General features: G+C 38.0%; 1 protein-coding gene across 1 annotated transcript in view; it reads left to right on the plus strand.

Annotated features, from left to right (window-relative positions):
* The window catches only part of mgat5 (alpha-1,6-mannosylglycoprotein 6-beta-N-acetylglucosaminyltransferase), an 83,265-nt gene that overhangs the window by 16,382 nt on the left and 46,375 nt on the right, over nt 1–20,508 (plus strand). The window contains exon 3 of the mRNA XM_039682587.2: nt 4,531–4,698. Within this exon, the coding sequence (XP_039538521.2) occupies nt 4,531–4,698 (168 nt within the window). The remainder of the gene's footprint in view (nt 1–4,530; nt 4,699–20,508) is intronic.

The following is a 20,508-nucleotide window of genomic DNA, read 5'->3' on the forward strand; positions in this document are numbered from 1 at the left end:
ACTCACCGTGGCATGGTAATATGAAGGGTAACAACTCTAATCCTGCCCTGTCTTTCAGATATGCGTTAGACTCCTCTAATAGACTCGTCTAAATCTAACTTTTTTGTGTCTTCTTAACCCTCTAAACTATAATGGTGGTCATCAAAGGTGTATACGCTTTAAAATACTGAAAATTATTAAGATTTTTTGGTTCTGACTGAAATTTTTGTTGTTGTTGTATCATTCTTTTCATTTAATATAAAAGTATGTTTTTGATTATTTAAAATATATATATATATTTTTCTTTATACCCTGAACAAAACTATATACTACGGCTGTCAAACGTATCCAAAATAAAAGTTTTTGTTTATATATGTGTGTGTATAGTGTGTATAATTATTTTATATATATAAATGCACACACATGTTTGTATATTTAAGAAATATTTTCATGTATATACTGTATATAGATTTATATATAATTTATATTATATAAAAAAAATTATTTTATACATAATATTTTTTTCTTAAATATACATGCATGTGTGTGTGTATTTATATATATAAATATAAATATATATATACACAAAATAATTATACACACTACACCCATATATATTATGTAAACACAAACTTTTATTTGGATGCGATTAATCGCGATTAATCGTTTGACAGCCCTACTTTAACCTGTTAACTGTCACCCCCCCTTTTTTGAAAAGACATGAAAATGCACATTTCGAACTTAAATGGTTGTAATTCAAGAATGCTTTGGAATATAGACATATGATTGGTCTTGTTTTAAAGAAGACATTTGGCAGATTTTTGTAGAAGTGAAATAAATTAAGAAAGTGAAACAGAAAAAAAGTTATAGAAGTTTGAGTTTATGGAAATGTACAATGTAAAAATATTAATTATTCATATTTTACATAAAATATATATTTTCAAAACCTGGGCTACTCTAAAATGGCAAAAAGATCAAAGCCAAAAATCTGAACAAGTTGTGTTTCAAATTTTAGGTTGATATCTCAAAAAATGAGCTTTCAGTAAGATTTTGTTTGAGCGCAGTACCAAACTTTTTCACTAGGGCACAATCAGACTCCATTACTGCCCATATAAGGGCGTCTCCATTTCCATATGTGTTTTCAGTGATATGAACCATTATTTCCACAATTTTCATACAATTTCTGAAGTAGAGATCCTATTCAGAAGTAGCTTGGGAAGTTTGGCAGATTTTGATATGAATTGAACCTCTAAGAAACACATACAAAGAACACGCATGTAAGTCATAGCTAGCTGCCACGTCACAAATGGTGAATTTATAATTTTTTTCTTGATATTTAAAACTTTTCAGACCTTTTTTTTCAAAAATAATTGAATGGATTCTATCTTTTGAACTTTTGGCATGAAAACAAACTGAGGTATCTACCAGTTTTTTATGATTTTTCATGTTTACTGCTATTTTAAAATAAAGGTCTGAACGCGCCTTATGAGTATGAAAATATTCTTGTTGCATATTGATAAATTATGGCTCCTCTGTAATATATTTTGAAAATCAGTCACCAAATATGGAAACTAGAGATTGTAAGCTTTCAAATGATATATAGTTTGTCAATATTATTTAAGGTATTTACTAAGATATTATTGTTTTAAAAATATAGTGGCAAACGTCCCACCTGTGGGACGGTGACAGTAAACACAACACTTTTGTTTTTGCCCCCATTTTTCAAGAACTCAAAGATCTAAGACTTTTTCTATGTTAACAAAAGGCATATTTCTCTCAAATATTGTTTATAAATCTGTCTAAATCTGTGTTAGTGAGCACTTGTGGCTAGCCTAAGGCACACCTGTGCATAACCATGCCGTCTAATCAGCATCTTGATATGCCACACCTGTGAGGTGGATTGATTATCTCGGGAAAGGAGAAGTGCTCACTAACACAGATTTAGGCCCTGTTTACACGAGAACACTCGCGGGTGAAAACGTAAAAATATTTTATCGGATGTGCCTTTAGTCTACACGGCGACAGTGTTTTTGGGGCTTAAAAACGCAAAAAAGTGAAACCACCCTCCAGAGTGGAAATCTTAAAAACGTTCCCGTGTAAACGGTAAAAACGCAAAATTCTGCTTGACAGTGAATGTTGTATGCAGGCTGTATGCAGGCACTTGGTGTTGTTGTGTGGCAGTGCTTCACATCGCCACCTAGCCGCCTGGAGTGCATACTACATTGAATTTCACACACTTTTGCGTCACCATATGCACGCGGATTTCCCACCCAATACGCTCGTCTAAAAACGCAGAATAAAAAGTGATAACGCAACGCCACTATTGCGTTTTCTTTTCAGAATCGTTTCCGTCTAAACAAAGCCTTAGACAGATTTGTTTTCTGCCAACTGGCAGCCCGAGGTGTCGAAATGCTATTGGTTAATTTGGCAGTGCCCAGAACCACACGGACCAAAACAAAAAACAAACAGTCTGACACGGAACTCACATTTCAAAGTAGAATAACTGATTGTCGCATAGTTTTTTTGGTTTTTTTTGGAGAAACAAGTATTTGAACTCTGGTGGAAATGTTAATCTTTATACCAGATTAGATTAACATCTAACATTTGAACATGTACTGTACGAAACCAAGGGAAAACATTTGGCTTTCAGTGTGTGTATGTGTGTGTTTAAAGAACAAATACGGGAAATTAAACTAGACGGGTGTCTAAACTCGAAACCAAAAACATGGTTACCTTTTCTATGAAGAACCAATCAAATTAAAGTAATGTTTCATGACATTTTTTGCCATACCTCCATCTATAAAACTGTTGTATTTGGGTTTAATTGGTGGGATTCTCAAAGGGATTTGTCTGAGATCCACCAGCCATGATTATTGCTGCTTTTTGGGAGAAAAGAGCATTTAATAATAATAATAAAGTAATAAAAAGCATTTAAAGGACAATTACTCAAGTCTGTCTGACAATTTCTGCACGTCAGTTTAGGGAACCAGTTAGAGAGCTAGAGTATAAGAAGTATTAAGTGTCGATTTGTAGACGCTGGGAAAATCTATAACCAAACTTAGAATGCTTCCTAAATCTCTGCAAACATATTATGGTATTTTAATGCTTTTGTACGGTCAAAAATGTACATACAGCACCTTTAATGTCACATGCCGGTTATGCGAATGTGACTGATCCAGAAGGATTTATTGCTCTCTGAGGGATTTAGTCCTGAGAAGTGTGATGATGTCGTCATGACGTCATCATAATTGTGACTAGAGGTAGTACTCCGTGACATAGAAGTATGGATTATACTCTTATCTGCATCTGTCAGAGAAAATCCGACTGGATTTGGACAATTATTTGAGCCAGAGAGAAAGAGATGAGTTAAAGACATGCACAGGTTTAACTTTTTGCATGAAAAATAATATGTAGCAGGAAATATTGGAATTGGATCATTTGGGATTTTGATTGGATTAGACAAGTTTTCACTTTCTCTTCTTTCCTTCTTCCTTTTTTTTGTTTTTAAGTAGTTTAAGGCTTAGTGAATTATGTCACTGGAAATCAATTTAACAACATATTATTTGTTTCGTCATTCAAGTTGCCACGAATTGCCACGAGGTGTCATCACCCAGAATTCCCTAAGAGGAGTAATGTTCCATGGTAAAAGAGTGACAGTTATTCGTCCTCCTGTATTTTTATAGTTTATTACATGTGGTGTGTTTGTTTATTGGATTCTTTAAACTGAATTACTGAATCAATCTCTACTAAATCAATCTCAGGTTCTGATTCATAATTGCATTTGGATCATTCCACGCCCCACTCGTCCTCTCTGACTCTCTGTATTTGAACATAATCATCTTTCATAGTGTGTTATCAAGATGAAACTCCAGATTATTGAGTTATTGAGCATATGGATGGTTCGTAATCCCTCTTTTCTGCAGGAAGCTTGGGTTTCAGCTGAAATCATATTAAAACCTGTTTGAAATGCTGGAGGTGTGTTGACCTCATTCAGGGGTATGAAAATATAAATGAGCACAATGCCTATTTTGTTCTATTCTGTTCTTTTCTAGTCTATTTGTACAGAATACAAGGTGGATAAATGCTTAGTCTGAAGCTTGTGGCAGAAAAAGTTAAAAAAGCAAAATCGAATCTTGGTGTTGGGACTTATTCACAGATATTTGCATATAAGTTGCGTATTTATGCTCTCGTGAAATTTCAGTCAGATGCAAAACATTTGAAAAATAAGCCTGTGTGTGTATATATATATACATATACATATAAACATATATCACAATATATAATTCTATTAATCAAACTAAAAATTTTATAAAATATATTTTATATATATATATATATATATTTTTTGTTTGTTTAATAGAATTATATATAGCGATATATATATATATATATAAATAATATATAAAAAAAATATTTTGTATTTTTAATATGTATAATAAAATTTAAGTATACATTTATACATGTTTTTTCATTTTAGTAATGAGTAATTCCTGCCTTTATTCTACTGTATTCTTTTAGCTAATCATATGTATATAAAATTCTTTTGTGCAGATCTGAAGAAGACTCTAGCTGTTCTTCTGGATAATATAATGCAGAGATTATCAAAGCTGGAGTCTAAAGTGGACAATATCATATACAACGGCACAAGTACTAACCTGACCAATGGAACCGGGACCCCTGGACCGAACCCTGTCAACCCAGAGAAAGTCAACGTGGCGGGTACAGATGGTCTTTCTCATCATACTTTATTTTTTCCTCTGATATATTTTCGTTAATCTTCCTAGTCTAATTTTCCTTGACAAGCCCCCCCCCCCAACCCCCAGTTCCAAAGTCAGCCTCAGAAAACACTCTTTACACATCACGGCACACTCTTGTATGCATCACACACACATATTCATGGTTTTCTTTCACAGTTCCTGCCCTCTTTATTGGACTCAATTGATTTTCCTTCAGCTACAAGATGATTAACGACCATGTTAGAAAACAAACTAGAAAGAAAGGGCTTAGTTATGTTATGGGTGGTATCTTTTGTATTGCAAACCAATACGATATTAATCAGCATATAATGTTGGATGTGGCTTGGCTTTGTCTGTTTCGTTTGGCTGTGTTTTGTGGTTTACAGTCACGCTAGTTGTTTTTTACTACATCAGTGTTTATTAATCTGCTGATGTAGTGTTTCAGGTTGTTGTGACAGAGCTGAGAGTTGAATTTGTCACTAAAGCGTAGTTTGATTTGATTTTACTCTGGCAGTGTGTGTATTCTGTTGGCACAATTCGCTGTAACCTGGTACTGCCTCTGTGCTTTTCCGTAAAGGTTGTGTGTGTGTGATTTCTCTGTCGCTCGACTTGATGTGTGTGCGGATGTGACCCATCGTCTCTGAGTCTGACTCACTGTGCTTAATATAGGCCAAACTCCTGTTGAGTCATGTGGCGCTTGATATGGCTAACTCTCTCTATCTAACTGCTTTTGTGACAGACCGCTGCGATGACAGTTCTGGCGACAACCTTTGTATCTCAAACTGAGCTAAACTGCTTTAAGGCACATTAAGCAGCAAAGGGAGGTTAAAATTACAGTATGTGATGGATATGATGTGGAGATGTGTAACACACACTGTCCTGTCAATGCTAACTTGATTGTGCAGTGCATTAATAATTTAGCTCTTTTGCTATTATAAACAGCACTTGATAAGTCAAGCATCACTGTCGTATTTGGGGTTAGATATGTGAACAAACAAAACATGGCCTCCTTTGTATACAGGTTATCCTTAAAACTCTTAATAACTTTGAATTACCTCTTTGGGAATGAGACCTTTGAACCAGTCGCCCTGAGACATTTCAAATGATACCTAATGTTTATAAAACGGTATGATAATTTTTCATATATAAACCATATAGATTTTGGGTGAGTTTCAGGAGATTTCAACATGAGAGAGAGGGAGTGGGGGAAGTGTCAAAGACATATAGATTAGGATGATGAGATTTGCGTCTTGAATGGTAATGCTAACTTCACGAGAGAGAGTTCAAATGTTCATTTCCAGAAAGATCCTTTTGTCTTCTCAGGGAGTGGTCGTTCCTCAAGTAGACTGCCTGGCATTTGTCTCAAGTCTTACATAGAAAACTTTAGCATTGGTGATTTTTTTAAATACTCAAAATATGAGTGTGAAAAAGTCAACAAACTGAAAAATAAAAAAAAAATTAGGTAATATTATATTGTTAAAACTGGTTACATAAAATTGGTATCGAAAAAGGTATCGTTCAGGAACCGGTATCGAAGTCAAGGTATCGGTATCGAAAATTGTGTTACGATACCCAGCCCTAGAGTGTTCGTTTCGCCACAGCCAATCATGCTGCATGCTTATTGTGATTAACCACTTAGGTTTGGTACCGAAATTTGGTACCGAAAAACAAGACATGTTTCGATACTCGGTAGTACCAAGGCAATTCGGTCGGTACCTAAAAAGTACCGAACTCGAGAACACTCTATCTAGCAACTTCTGTACAACATTTTAAAACAACCAGGAAATCCCTGGTTTAACACACTAAAACCACCTAGAAGACGCTAGTTTTATAACGGTAAAGCATTAGCAAAGCGTTGAAATGTAGTTAGTTTTAGGTCTCTGTTTTCTTAACAGACTAGACCTTTTAAGACTACGGGACACGGTCGACTTGCCATTAGCTGGATTTCCATCCAAACGTGAAGCGAATCTTTTCAAAGTTCGCACAAAACGAATCCGGTGCGTTTTCGTCAAGTTGTCTGAGCGGATGACAGTGGTATTGGTAACCTAGTAACCAACAGTAAATAAAACACCATCAGCGGAAACGGCCGATTAGTTGCGTTGGTTTAATGTTCGCTACGTTTTTATTCAGCCAATACGTTTCCTTCTCCCATTATTCGCACAAGCGTAAAAACTTGTGTCGAATTAAGGGATTTATTTTTTCTAAATTTGCCGTTTCCTTCACTCGTTTACTTCAAAATGTGCATAATAACAGCGTGATAGAAACATAGCTATAGATGTTTTTAATAGAGCCAGACCGATATATCGGCAGACCGATATTATCGGCCGATATTAGGCATTTTCCAAACTATCGGTATCGGCTGTTATAATGGCTGATAAATGAATGTTTCAAAAATAAAATAAAAAACGGACGAAACACGCTTTAACCATGTCATGAGTGTTGGAGTTGTATAGTTTGTCCACCAGAGGGCACTCTACACTCGTTAAATTTGGTCACGACACATACATTGCTTGAATAACAATTAAAAGAACATCCCCATCAGTTCTCTTAACTCAAATAAGCATGACAAAATTTGTGTCCAGTTTTGATGCTGTGAAATTAGCCGAGAGTGAAGCGGAATTAGCTAGTAATAGTTACGTTACGTTGTTACAGTGTAATTGACTGGCTGTCCTTTTAGCTTTTGACAATGTGACTGAAATATTTCTTTATGGCGCGTGACCGTTATAGCAATGAGACGCATCATCTCTCCTTGGCCTGTTATATTGAAAATGTATTTTTTACACTTTGCAGTATGACATCATCCATTGCTAAATTATGGCTCATCATAGACTAGCTAACCACAAAGCTAGCTAATGCCACTATCATCAGTCTGTTCTGTTGTGACAATTGAATAAATTGCATTATCATATTAGTTTAGTAAAAACTCATAAATAACTACAAATAACTAATGTTAGGGAAATCTGTTAATGTTTTGTTGCGCGTTTCTGAAATAATGAATTAAAAAAAAATATCGGCTGATGTATCGGAATATCGGATTTTAAAACCAATAAATATTTGTATCGGTATCGGCCTTCAAAATCCTTTATGGGTCGGGCTCTAGTTTTTAAGAACTCAAACCAACATTTTCAGATGTAAGTCATAGTTCAGGATGACAGAAGCTTGAATATTTACTGCCAGTCCCAAGCTCTCTAAAGCACTATTATTCCCTGACGAATGACAGAATTGAGCCTGGCAGCTAGTGAAGAAAAGAAAGAAAAGTCCTGCTTCTCAAAGCTATCAAACGACTCTTTATAGTCCATCAACATGATGACAAATCTAAGCAATACCGTCTGAGAGGCCCGCACAAAGACTCATTGAGGTCTTCATGTTGGAACAGTAAAACGGTGAATGTACGTGTGAACTCTTGCACCCACACAAGAGAACATTCGCCTTCTGCTCGCTCTTGCCGAGTTCCTCTGAATGGGCGCATTTAATGATTGAAGAAAATAGTTTAAACACTTAAATGGGACGGGTTTTTGTTCATAGGTCACCTGCCACTAACCTCAAAAGTGCAATGTTTCCCTGCAGTCTGTTTGTCACAAAGTTTTTTTATTACTCTGTTGACACTGATATGTGCGACGTCAAGTATAGGGTAGGGATGCACCGATATGACAATTTTGGCCGATACCGATAATTCGATATATTTGAAAACCGATATATTGGCCGATAAGTCTAAATCTAATTTTTTAGACAATTTTTGAGAGCCTGATTATAAAAAGAGATACAAACACAATTATGATGTTCTTATTAGGGCTGGGCGATATATCGAATATGTACGATGTATCGTTATATTTTTTGAAACAATATGGAATGAGGCAATACCGTTTATATCGATACAGTAGTTTGATATGAGCACAGCAGTGTGAGCTGCTGCAGTGAAAGTAGCTAGGCTACGTAGTACAATTTGTCCTAAACATGACACAAGCTTATATTAATTGCGTCAAAATCACTTTGATATAGTTAACAAGTTTAAGGCAGCTTGCCGCCCTGTCAAATGCTCTGACAGACACTGTTGCTGACTGACAGATATACTTGCGCTGTTTAATGCGTTTGAGATGTGGTGCTTTCCTCAGTGCTCAACTTACATTTCACATATTCTCCATCTGTAAATGTTAGAAAGTAAAGCAAATATGTCCATTTCACAACAAATATGTCCATGTCAGAAGAGGACGAGCTTCTGCAAGTGAATCTCCGCTAAAATTCATGCTTCCTTGAACGAGCGCCGGCGCGCGCATGCGCGTGAATACCCCGCCTACTACGTAGTACGCAATAATTCTGACTAAAATAAACATATTGCTAAAATATTTGTTGTTGGAGAAAATAAATGTGCCATATGTGGAATTTTAAACCTACAAGTATATATTTTTAATGAAAGTGAAAGTGATTATAATGGGGTAATCAAATGCAGGCTAATATAATTAGTTTGTGCTTTTGTTTTTGTTTTTATTTTCATTTTTAGTTTAGCTTTTAGTCAATATAAAAACAAAAGCTTTTTGCACATAATATATTGCATAGCCTATATTATATTTGTTTCCATATCCTTCAATATCAACATTGTTTGTAGGATATCATTGGGCCGAATGTGAATATACTGTATATATATATATATATATATATATATTTTTTTTTTAATATAAAGATTTTCTTTATCTAAATAGAAAACGTAGAAAGTACTGAGATATATATCGTATATCGCCATTTGACCAAAAAATATCGAGATATGATTTTTTGGCCATATCGCCCAGCCCTAGTTCTTATTTTAATGTTTTGTAGCTGATATGACAGACTTGCGCTGCACATTTTGCACTTTAACTGGCTTTTACTTTTTAAAGTGATTTCAATCGTATTTCAAGCAACTTAAAAGCATCATGTTGAACAGTGCGCATCTAAAGTGCCTCAGCTGAAGGAAATAATACATTATTTATCGGCTTTTAGATATCGGCTAAATGTTCTTGTTGGGCTGATAACGATAACATTAAAAATGATCATATATCGGCCGATATCGATAATGTGTGGAGATTGTTATTCCGTACGGATCAGGCCCCTCGGTTCGAAGTTTAAAGGGTTAGTTCACCCAAAAATGAAAATTAAGTCATTAATTACTCACCCCCATGCTGTACCAACCCCGTAAGACCTTCGTTCGTCTTCGGAACACAAATGAAGATATTTTTGATTAAATTTGAGAGCTGTATAACTACCACATTGGCTCCTAAGGGACTGCCTCTTGACGGCCCAAAAAGTCAATGAAGAAAATGTTTAAATATCCCAAGTGACTACCGTGGCTCAACTATATGTTTATCAAGCGACGCGAATACTTTTTGTGCGAAAAAACAAACAAAAATAACGAGTTTATTCGACTATTTTTTTCTTCCTTGTAGGCCAGAACGAGACTTCCTTATAGATTTCCACGACGCATGCGCGAGATTTGCGATCTGAAGTAGTGTAAGCTGTGTACGCAGATCGCAAATCTCGCGCATGCGTCGTGGAAATCTATAAGGAAGTCTCGTTCTGGCCTACAAGGAAGAAAAAAATAGTCGAATAAACTCGTTATTAGGGCCCAAGCCCTGAAAGGGCGAAGGCCCTATTGTTTTCCTTAGGATTATTCTTTTCTATTATTATTAGGGCCCAAGCCCTGAAAGGGCGAAGGCCCTATTGTTTTCCTAACGATTATTATTATTATTATTATTTATACGACTATTTGGGCACTTTTGGGGCCCTTAACATGCTCAAAAACTCTTGAAACTTTGCACACGGGTCAGAATCCGCGGCCATCAGGGCCGGGCTGAAGATGGTACCCGGGCGTGGCAGGGGGGCTAGACAGCGCCCCCTGGAACGGGGTCCGAAAACTTGGTCCATAAATCAAACACGCTTGCATGTAATAATATGAAACTCGGTGCACATGTTGATCTCATCGTTCATATATACCTCAAACTATTACTTTTTACCCCAGCCCAACAGGAAGTCGGTTATTTAGGGTTGTTCATAAAACACTCGCAATGGAATTTGAAGTACTCCTCCTAGAGAATTCAAACACACGGCACGAAACTCGGTCAGCATGAAGTCAAGGCATTGAGGATGAAAGTTTGCGAGGGGATTTTTGATATCTCGAGCGGTTTGGCCGTGGCGAGGAAACGAAATTATGGCGAGAATCGTGAAACAGGAAGTGTGTCAGAACTTCAGCATACATTAACTGATCTTGATGAAACTTCAGCAGTTTGTTTGCTGTAAGAGGACAATCACATGGATGTGAATATTGTGAGTCAAAGTTATAGCGCCACCAACTGGCAGCAGGAAGTGTGTCACTTTCAAAATGCTTTGAAATCACCCTCTTATTTTTACCCGATTTGCTTCAAACTTAATCTGTATAATGTAAATACATAGCAGATGAAGACCTGTGAATGGATTCTTGATATCTTTGATACTGTTGCCGTGGCAACGCATCAAACTTTAAAATTCTTTTTTTTGATGATTTTGAGACTCTTAGCGGCTTTTGGGGCCCTTAACGGGTTTGAAAACTCTTGAAACTTTGCACACAGGTCAGATCCCACAGCCATCAGAGCCGGGCTGAAGATGGTACCTGGGTGTGGCAGGGGGGCTAGACAGCGCCCCCTGGAACGGAGTCCGAATACTTGGTCCATAAATCAAACACGCTTGAATGTAATAATATGAAACTCGGTACACATGTTGATCTCATCGTTTCATCTATACCTCACACTCTTACTTTTTACCCCAGCCCAACAGGAAGTCGGCTATTGAGGTTTGTTTGTAAAACGCTCGCAATGGAATGTGCAATACTCCTCCTAGAGAATTCAAACACACGGCACGAAACTCGGTCAGCATGAAGTCAAGGCATTGAGGATGAAAGTTTGCGAGGGGATTTTTGATATCTCGAACGGTTTGGCCGTGGCGAGGAAACGAAATTATGGCGAGAAACGTGAAACAGGAAGTGTGTTATAACTTCAGCATACATTAACTGATCTTGATGAAACTTCAGCAGTGTGTTTGCTGTAAGAGGACGATCACATGGATGTGACTATTGTGAGTCAAAGTTATAGCGCCACCAACTGGCAGCAGGAAGTGTGTCACTTTCAAAATGCTTTGAAATCACCCTTTTATTTTTACCCGATTTGCTTCAAACTTAATCTGTATAATGTAAATATACGGCAGATGTAGACCTGTGAATGGATTCTTGATATCTTTTAAACTGTTGCCGTGGCAACGCATCAAACTTTACCATTCTTTTAGGATGCTTTTGAGACCCTTAGCATGCTTCAAATCGCATGAAACTCGACAGACACATCACATTTATTAGCCAGTAGACATGTGCAAAGTTTCAGAAACGGGCGTGGTGAGGGCTCAGTAGCACCACCTTTTGACAAAAGTGGGGTTGTTAGTTTTAACTAGAGTTACAAAAATCGGTATGTATATTGTACTCCTCGAGCCGGACAACTTTCTAATTGACACTCATTAGCTAGGACCCACAGAAAGTCAGATATCTTTGTTTGAATGTAGAGAAAATCTTAGAATTTAGCCAGTCTCTCAGTGTCTCTCTGTGTGAGTGAGAGAAGGGGCGCCTGTCAGGTTAATTTTAACCCTTTATTTGCTGTGTGCGACTTCTCTGGCATTTTCGGGGGCCTTAACATCCTCTAAAACTCTTGAAACTTTGCACACGGGTCAGAACCCATGGCCATCAGGGCCGGGCTGAAGCTGGTCATCGGGCGTGGCAGGGCGGCTCGACAGCGCCCCCTGGACCGGGATTCGAACATTTGTCCATAAATCAAACACACTTGCGTGAATTAATATGAAACTCGGTACAATTATAGATCACATCAGGCCAAACAACTTTCGTGCTCTAAGTTTTACGACATTTAAAATGGAAGTTGAGAATTATGGGTTGTTTGAATAGTTGTCCTAGGAGAAATACATCAAATTACAACGCATGTGTTTACCAATCACAACCAAACTCGGTGTGCAAGAAGTCAAGACATTGAGGATGAAAGTTTGTGAGGGGATTTTTGATATCTCAAACGGTTTGGCCGTGGCGAGGAAACGAAATTATGGCGAGAAACGTGAAACAGGAAGTGTGTTATAACTTCAGCATACATTAACTGATCTTGATGAAACTTCAGCAGTGTGTTCGCTGTAGGAGGACGATCACATGGATGTGACTATTGTGAGTCAAAGTTATAGCGCCACCAACTGGCAGCAGGAAGTGTGTCACTTTTAAAATGCTTTGATATCACCCTTTTATTTTTACCCGATTTGCTTCAAACTTCATATGTATAATGTAAACATACGGCAGATGTAGACCTGTGAATGGATTCTTGATGTCTTTGAAACTGTTGCCGTGGCGACGCATCAAACTTTACCATTATTTTAGGATGCTTTTGAGACCCTTAGCATGCTTGAAATTGCATGAAACTCGACAGACACATCACATTTATTAGCCAGTAGACACGTGCAAAGTTTCAGAAACGGGCGTGGTGAGGGCTCAGTAGCGCCACCTTTTGACAAAAGTGGGGTTGTTAGTTTTATCAACAGTTACAAAAATCGGTATGTATATTGTACTCCTCGAGCCGGACAACTTTCTAATTGACACTCATTAGCTAGGACCCACAGAAAGTCAGATATTTTTGTTTGAATACGGTCACTCTGAGCCTACATGTCTCTATATCTCTGTGTCTTTGGCTGTCTATGTGTGTGTGTATCTGTCTGAGTGTGTGTGTCCAGGGGGAGGGGGCTTAACCATTTCACTGCTGTGTGTATGACCTGCATAAAGAAAATACATTTCTTAAGCCTGGTATTTTTTAAATAAGTTTTTATTTTTATTTTTTATAAGTAAAGGCATATAACTAGTTTAATTGTAGTGCATTGACAATAGTTTTATATATTAGTTTATTAATCAGATTAACTTGGTCAATAAACTTGGTCTGAAAATTTGGTCCATAAATCAAACACACTTGCATGTAATAATATGAAACTCGGTAAACATATGGATCTCATCGGTTCATGTATACTTCACACTCTTACTTTTTACTCCAGCCCAACAGGAAGTTGGCTATTTAGGGTTGTTTGTAAAAAAACATGCAATGGAATAATTTAAAGTACTTCTCTAGAGAATTCAAAGAAATGCCACCAATCTCGATCAGCGTGAAGTCAAGACATTGAGGATAAAAAATTGCCAGGGGATTTTTGATACCTCGAACGGTTTGGCCGTGGCGAGGAAACAAAATTATGGCGAGAAACATGAAACAGGAAGAGTGTTATAAATTCTGCATACATTAACTGATCTTGTTGAAACTTCAGCAGTGTGTTCGCTGTAAGAGGACGATCACATGGATGTGACTATTGTGAGTCAAAGTTATAGCGCCACCAACTGGCAACAGAAAGTGTGTCACTTTCAAAATGCTTTGAACTCACCCTTTTATTTTTTCCCCGATTTGCTTCAAACTTCATCTGTATAATGTAAACATACGGCAGATGTAGACCTGTGAATGGATTCTTGATATCTTTGATACTGTTGCCATGGCATAAACTTTACCATTCTTTCAGAATCACTTCGGGCGATAGTTTAAACTCAAAATCATAAATAGGGCTATAATGCACTCTTGTGTCATTATTTTTCTATATTTATTACGTATGTGACAGAGGATGTTATTTTATTGCGAGTGTACACAAATATAGGTAAACAGTTTGCAGTCTGAATGTTGTCCTTTATGAACAAAATAACGGATTATGTTTCCTGTTTCCACTGTTCACACACACACACACGCACACTCCGGCTTGAGAGAGGCGCGCGCGTCGAAGTGTGTGTGTGAGAGAGAGGGGGGGGGGGCATTGTACCCCTCAAGCCAGAGAACTTTCTAATTCATAGTCATTAGTTTGGATCAAGAGGAAGTCAGATATATTGGTTTGAATATGGTGAGCCTCTCTCTGAGCCTACTGTACGTCCCTATATGGCAAGCCCTTTTAACATTTAAAAGCTAAGTTTGCCTATCCGGAATTAACATTGTAGATATCAACACGCCACCTTTTGACAAAAGTGACTAGTCTTAATTACATTTTGAATAGTTTGTATTATCATTTAAGATATCTGTAATGTAATTGTGACTATTCGAAACGACAGATAGAGTATGGCAAGCTGTTTTAACATTTCATTTAATCATAAAAGGGCCAAAGCCTGTGACACCGCCACCCCGGTGCCTTTAGGTAACTAAAGGAACCGGGGTTGCGGTGCCACCGGCTTGGGCCCGCCATCGCTGCTCGCAGCTATATTTATTATTAGGGCCCAAGCCCTGAAAGGGCGAAGGCCCTATTGTTTTCCTAACGATTATTAGGGCCCAAGCCCTGAAAGGGCGAAGGCCCTATTGTTTTCCTTAGGATTATTAGGGCCCAAGCCCTGAAAGGGCGAAGGCCCTATTGTTTTCCTTGCGATTATTTTTCTTCTCTATTATTATTATAATAATTATTATTTTACTACCTTTTGGGCACTTTTGGGGCCCTTAACGTGCTCGAAAACTCTTGAAACTTTGCACACGGGTCAGAACCCGCGGCCATCAGAGCCGGGCTGAAGCTGGTACCTGGGCGTGGCAGGGGGGCTCGTCAGCGCCCCCTGGAACGGGGTCCGAACACTCGGTCCATAACTCAAACACGCTTGCATGTAATAATATGAAACTCGGTACACATGTTGATCTCATCGTTTCATCTATACCTCGCGCTCTTACTTTTTACCCCAGCCCAACAGGAAGTCGGCTATTGAGGTTTGTTTGTAAAACGCTCGCAATGGTATTTGAAATACTCCTCCTAGAGCTTTGATCCACATTCGACGAAACTCGGTCAGCGTGAAGTCAAGACATTGAGGATGAAAGTTTGCGAGGGGATTTTTGATATCTCGAACGGTTTGTCCGTGGCGAGGAAACGAAATCATGGCGAGAAACGTGAAACAGGAAGTGTGTTATAACTTCAGCATACATTAACTGATCTTGATGAAACTTCAGCAGTGTGCTCGCTGTAAGAGGACGATCACATGGATGTGACTATTGTGAGTAAAAGTTATAGCGCCACCAACTGGCAGCAGGAAGTGTGTCACTTTCAAAATGCTTTGAAATCACCCTTTTATTTTTACCCGATTTGCTTCAAACTTCATCTGTATAATGTAAACATACGGCAGATGTAGACCTGTGAATGGATTCTTGATATCTTTGAAACTGTTGCCGTGGCGACGCATCAAACTTTGCCCTTCTTTTAGGATGCTTTTAGGATGCTTTTGAGACCCTTAGCATGCTTCAAATTGCATGAAACTCGACAGACACATCACATTTATTAGCCAGTAGACATGTGCAAAGTTGCAGAAACGGGCGTGGTGAGGGCTCAGTAGCGCCACCTTTTGACAAAAGTGGGGTGGTTAGTTTTAACTAGAGTTACAAAAATTGGTATGTATATTGTACTCCTCGAGCCGGACAACTTTCTAATTGACACTTATTAGCTAGGACCCACAGAAACTCAGATATTTTTGTTTGAATATGGCCACTCTGAGCCTTTGGCTGGCTGGCTGGCTGTCTGTGTGTGTGTGTGTGTGCAGGGGGAGGGGGCTTAACCATTTCACTGCTGTGTGTATGACCTGCATAAAGAAAATACATTTCTCAAGCCTGGTATTTTTTAAATAAGTTTTTATTTTTATTTTTTATAAGTAAAGGCATATAACTAGTTTAATTGTAGTGAATTGACAATAGTTTTATATAATTAGTTTATTAATCAGATTAACTTGGTCAATAAACTTGGTCTGAAAATTTGGTCCATAAATCAAACACACTTGCATGTAATAATATGAAACTTGGTACACATATAGATCTCATCGTTTCATATATACTTCACACTCTTACTTTTTACCCCAGCCCAACAGGAAGTTGGCTATTTAGGGTTGTGTTTAAAACACATGCAATGTAATTTAAATTATTGCTCCTAGAGCACTGAACCAAATTCGACGAAACTCGATCAGCGTGAAGTCAAGACATTAAGGATGAAAAAGTGCCACGGGATTTTTGATATCTCGAACGGTTTGGCCGTGGCGAGGAAACGGAATTATGGCGAGAAACATGGAACAGGATGTGTGTTATAACTTCAGCATACATTAACTGATCTTGACGAAACTTCAGCAGTGTTTTCGCTGTAAGAGACCGATCACATGGATGTGACTATTGTGAGTCAAAGTTATAGCGCCACCAACTGGCAGCAGGAAGTGTGTCACTTTCAAAATGCCGTGGCAACGAAACAAACTTTAACATTATTTTTTGATGCTTTTGGGACTCTTAGCTTGCTTGAAATTGCTTGAAACTCAACAGATACATCACATTTATTAGCCAATAGACATGTGCAACTATGGCAAAAGATTAAAGTAATGTCAAAAAAGTAAACACTAAAAGCCTCATATCTTCTAAAAATGTAATTATACATCATTTGTTTCTAAATTAAATTATACAAATATTATAACTTCCCCAATTTTTCCTTTTTTTTCATTTAAGAATTGTGTTTACGTTCAAAAACAGCCAGAATTGTTGTAAAATTCATAAAAAAATAATAATCTGAGTCATACGTAGTGCTATACTGCCCTCTTGTGTTCAATATCAGGTAGGCCTATTGTGTATATTCCCACCGGTTAATCAACGTGTGACTCCGCTGGGACTTGGGAGCTTTTAAATCGCTTACTTAAAACCGAAAGTCAAAATACGGATGTCCGCACAAGACATTAATGGTGTGGAGTAGAGCGAGCATTTTAAATAAATTCCTATTAAGTAGGATTGAACTAAACAGAAAGAATGTTCACTCTGTTCTGCTGGTTCCTCGCTGGTGGATCATATGATTACTTTGTCATAATCTATGACAAAAATGCTATTATAAACCATATTAATAATAGATAATACACATTGCTCTTATTTTTGAAAAATACATTCATGAAAAACAAGATAACAAAAATCATTAAAAAAAAATATAGCCATGGCTGCTATAAAGCAACATATAATTGAAAGGCAATTAATAATCTGTCATTACGTCACTGCATTATGATATTACGGCTCCAATACGGTGCAGCACAAAGCACTTATGTGCATCCCGAGCGGAGAATGATGTGCTTGAAGCCACATGAAGTTACAGCGCATTGAGTCCGTATTGAAAAGTTCAAAGCACAAAGGAAATACATATTTATGAACAGTGTATTATACATTATCTATCTATGCAATAGTTTATTGAGCCTTTTCTTTTAAAGGTTTTAAATTTCAGTTACTGTGTGCGTGAAGAACAATTATAGTGCTCTGACTCTAGTGTTGTGATCTAACCGACAGCGTCCGACACCCGGTAGAAAGTAACACGATTAAGTTACAGCAATAAAGTCCAGCAAGAAAAAGTTTCTTCATTCGAAAATATAGACCTTTAGACCTTTATCTTAAAGATCCAGTATAATAGGATTAACATTGAATCATTGAAGATCGTTTCATCATTGACTGTAACCGAATGTGACGTGCTGTTTGAATGCTGAATGGAGAATGACTGACAGGCGCAGAGAGGGAAAAGTTTGTGTTCTTGAATTTAATGACTTAAATATTAATTTCTATATCACATAATAGCTTCAGAACACTAATAATACAGTACACAAAAACTTTATGGTACTTTAGAAAGTTTTTGTGCCTTTGTGCCTAACAGAATAGTATATGCACAATATAGAATTTGAATCAGCCTCGTCAAAGATGGCAGTGTCAGAGCCGATACCGATCCTGAGTATCTAATCGGCGCACTTCTTTTCAACAGTCAAATTGAAATTGAAATTGCTTGAAACTCAACAGATACATCACATTTATTAGCCAGTAGACGTGCAAAGTTTCAGAAACGGGCAATGTGCAAGGACTAAATAGCGCCACCTTTTGACAAAAGTGGGGTTGTTAGTTTTATCTACAGTTACAAAAATCGGTATATACATTGTACTCCTCAAGCCGGACAACTTTCTAATACATAGTCATTAGCTCGGACAAAGAGGAAGTCAGATATTTTGGTTTGAATATGGTGAGCCTCTCTCTGAGCCTACGTCCCTGTATGGCAAGCCCTTTTAACATTTAAAAGCTAAGTTTGCCTGTCCGGAATTAACATTGTAGATATCAACAACGTCTTTCTGTCTATTCGTAATTACATTTTGGATAGTTTGTATTATCATTTAAGACATCTGTAACATAATTGTGACTAGTCGAAATGACAGAGTATGGCAAGCCGTTTTAACATTTAATCATAAAAGGGCCAAAGCCTTCGGCACCGCTACCCGGGTGCCTTTAGGTAACTAAAGGAACCGGGGTTGCGGTGCCACCGGCTTGGGCCCGCCATCGCTGCTCGCAGCTATATTTATTATTATTATTATTATTTATACGACTATTCGGGCACTTTTGGGGCCCTTAACATGCTCAAAAACTCTTGAAACTTTGCACACGGGTCAGAACCCGCGGCCATCAGGGCCGGGCTGAAGATGGTACCCGGGCGTGGCAGGGGGGCTAGACAGCGCCCCCTGGAACGGGGTCCGAACACTTGGTCCATAAATCAAACACGCTTGCATGTAATAATATGAAACTCGGTACACATGTTGATCTCATCGTTTCATCTATACCTCGTGCTTTTACTTTTTACCCCAGCCCAACAGGAAGTCGGCTATTTAGGGTTGTTCGTAAAACACTCGCAATGGAATTTTTAATACTCCTCCTAGAGCTTTGATCCAAATTCGACGAAACTCGGTCAGCGTGAAGTCAAGACATTGAGGATGAAAGTTTGCGAGGGGATTTTTGATATCTCGAACGGTTTGGCCGTGGCGAGGAAACAAAATTATGGCGAGAAACGTGAAACAGGAAGTGTATCATAACTTCAGCACACATCAACCGATCTTGATGAAACTTCAGCAGTGTGTTCGCTGTAAGAGGACGATCACATGGATGTGACTATTGTGAGTCAAAGTTATAGCGCCACCAACTGGCAGCAGGAAGTGTGTCATTTTCAAAATGCTTTGAACTCACCCTTTTATTTTTACCCGATGTGCTTCAAACTTAATCTGTATAATGTAAATACATAGCAGATGAAGACCTGTGAATGGATTCTTGATATCTTTGATACTGTTGCCGTGGCAACGCATCAAACTTTAAAATTCTTTTTTTTTATGATTTTGAGACTCTTAGCGGCTTTTGGGGCCCTTAACGGGTTTGAAAACTCTTGAAACTTTGCACACAGGTCAGATCCCACAGCCATCAGAGCCGGGCTGAAGATGGTACCTGGGTGTGGCAGGGGGGCTAGACAGCGCCCCCTGGAACGGGGTCCGAACACTTGGTCCATAAATCAAACACGCTTGCATGTAATAATATGAAACTCGGTACACATGTTGATCTCATCGTTTCATCTATACCTCACGCTCTTACTTTTTACCCCAGCCAAACAGGAAGTCGGCTATTGAGGTTTGTTTGTAAAACGCTCGCAATGGAATGTGCAATACTCCTCCTAGAGAATTCAAACACACGGCACGAAACTCGGTCAGCATGAAGTCAAGGCATTGAGGATGAAAGTTTGCGAGGGGATTTTTGATATCTCGAACGGTTTGGCCGTGGCGAGGAAACAAAATTATGGCGAGAAACGTGAAACAGGAAGTGTGTTATAACTTCAGCATACATTAACTGATCTTGATGAAACTTCAGCAGTGTGTTCACTGTAAGAGGCTGATTACATGGATGTGACTATT

Source organism: Pimephales promelas, chromosome 2, assembly GCF_988280905.1.
Source record: "Pimephales promelas chromosome 2, fPimPro1.hap1.1, whole genome shotgun sequence".
Classification (NCBI taxonomy): Eukaryota; Metazoa; Chordata; class Actinopteri; order Cypriniformes; family Leuciscidae; genus Pimephales; species Pimephales promelas.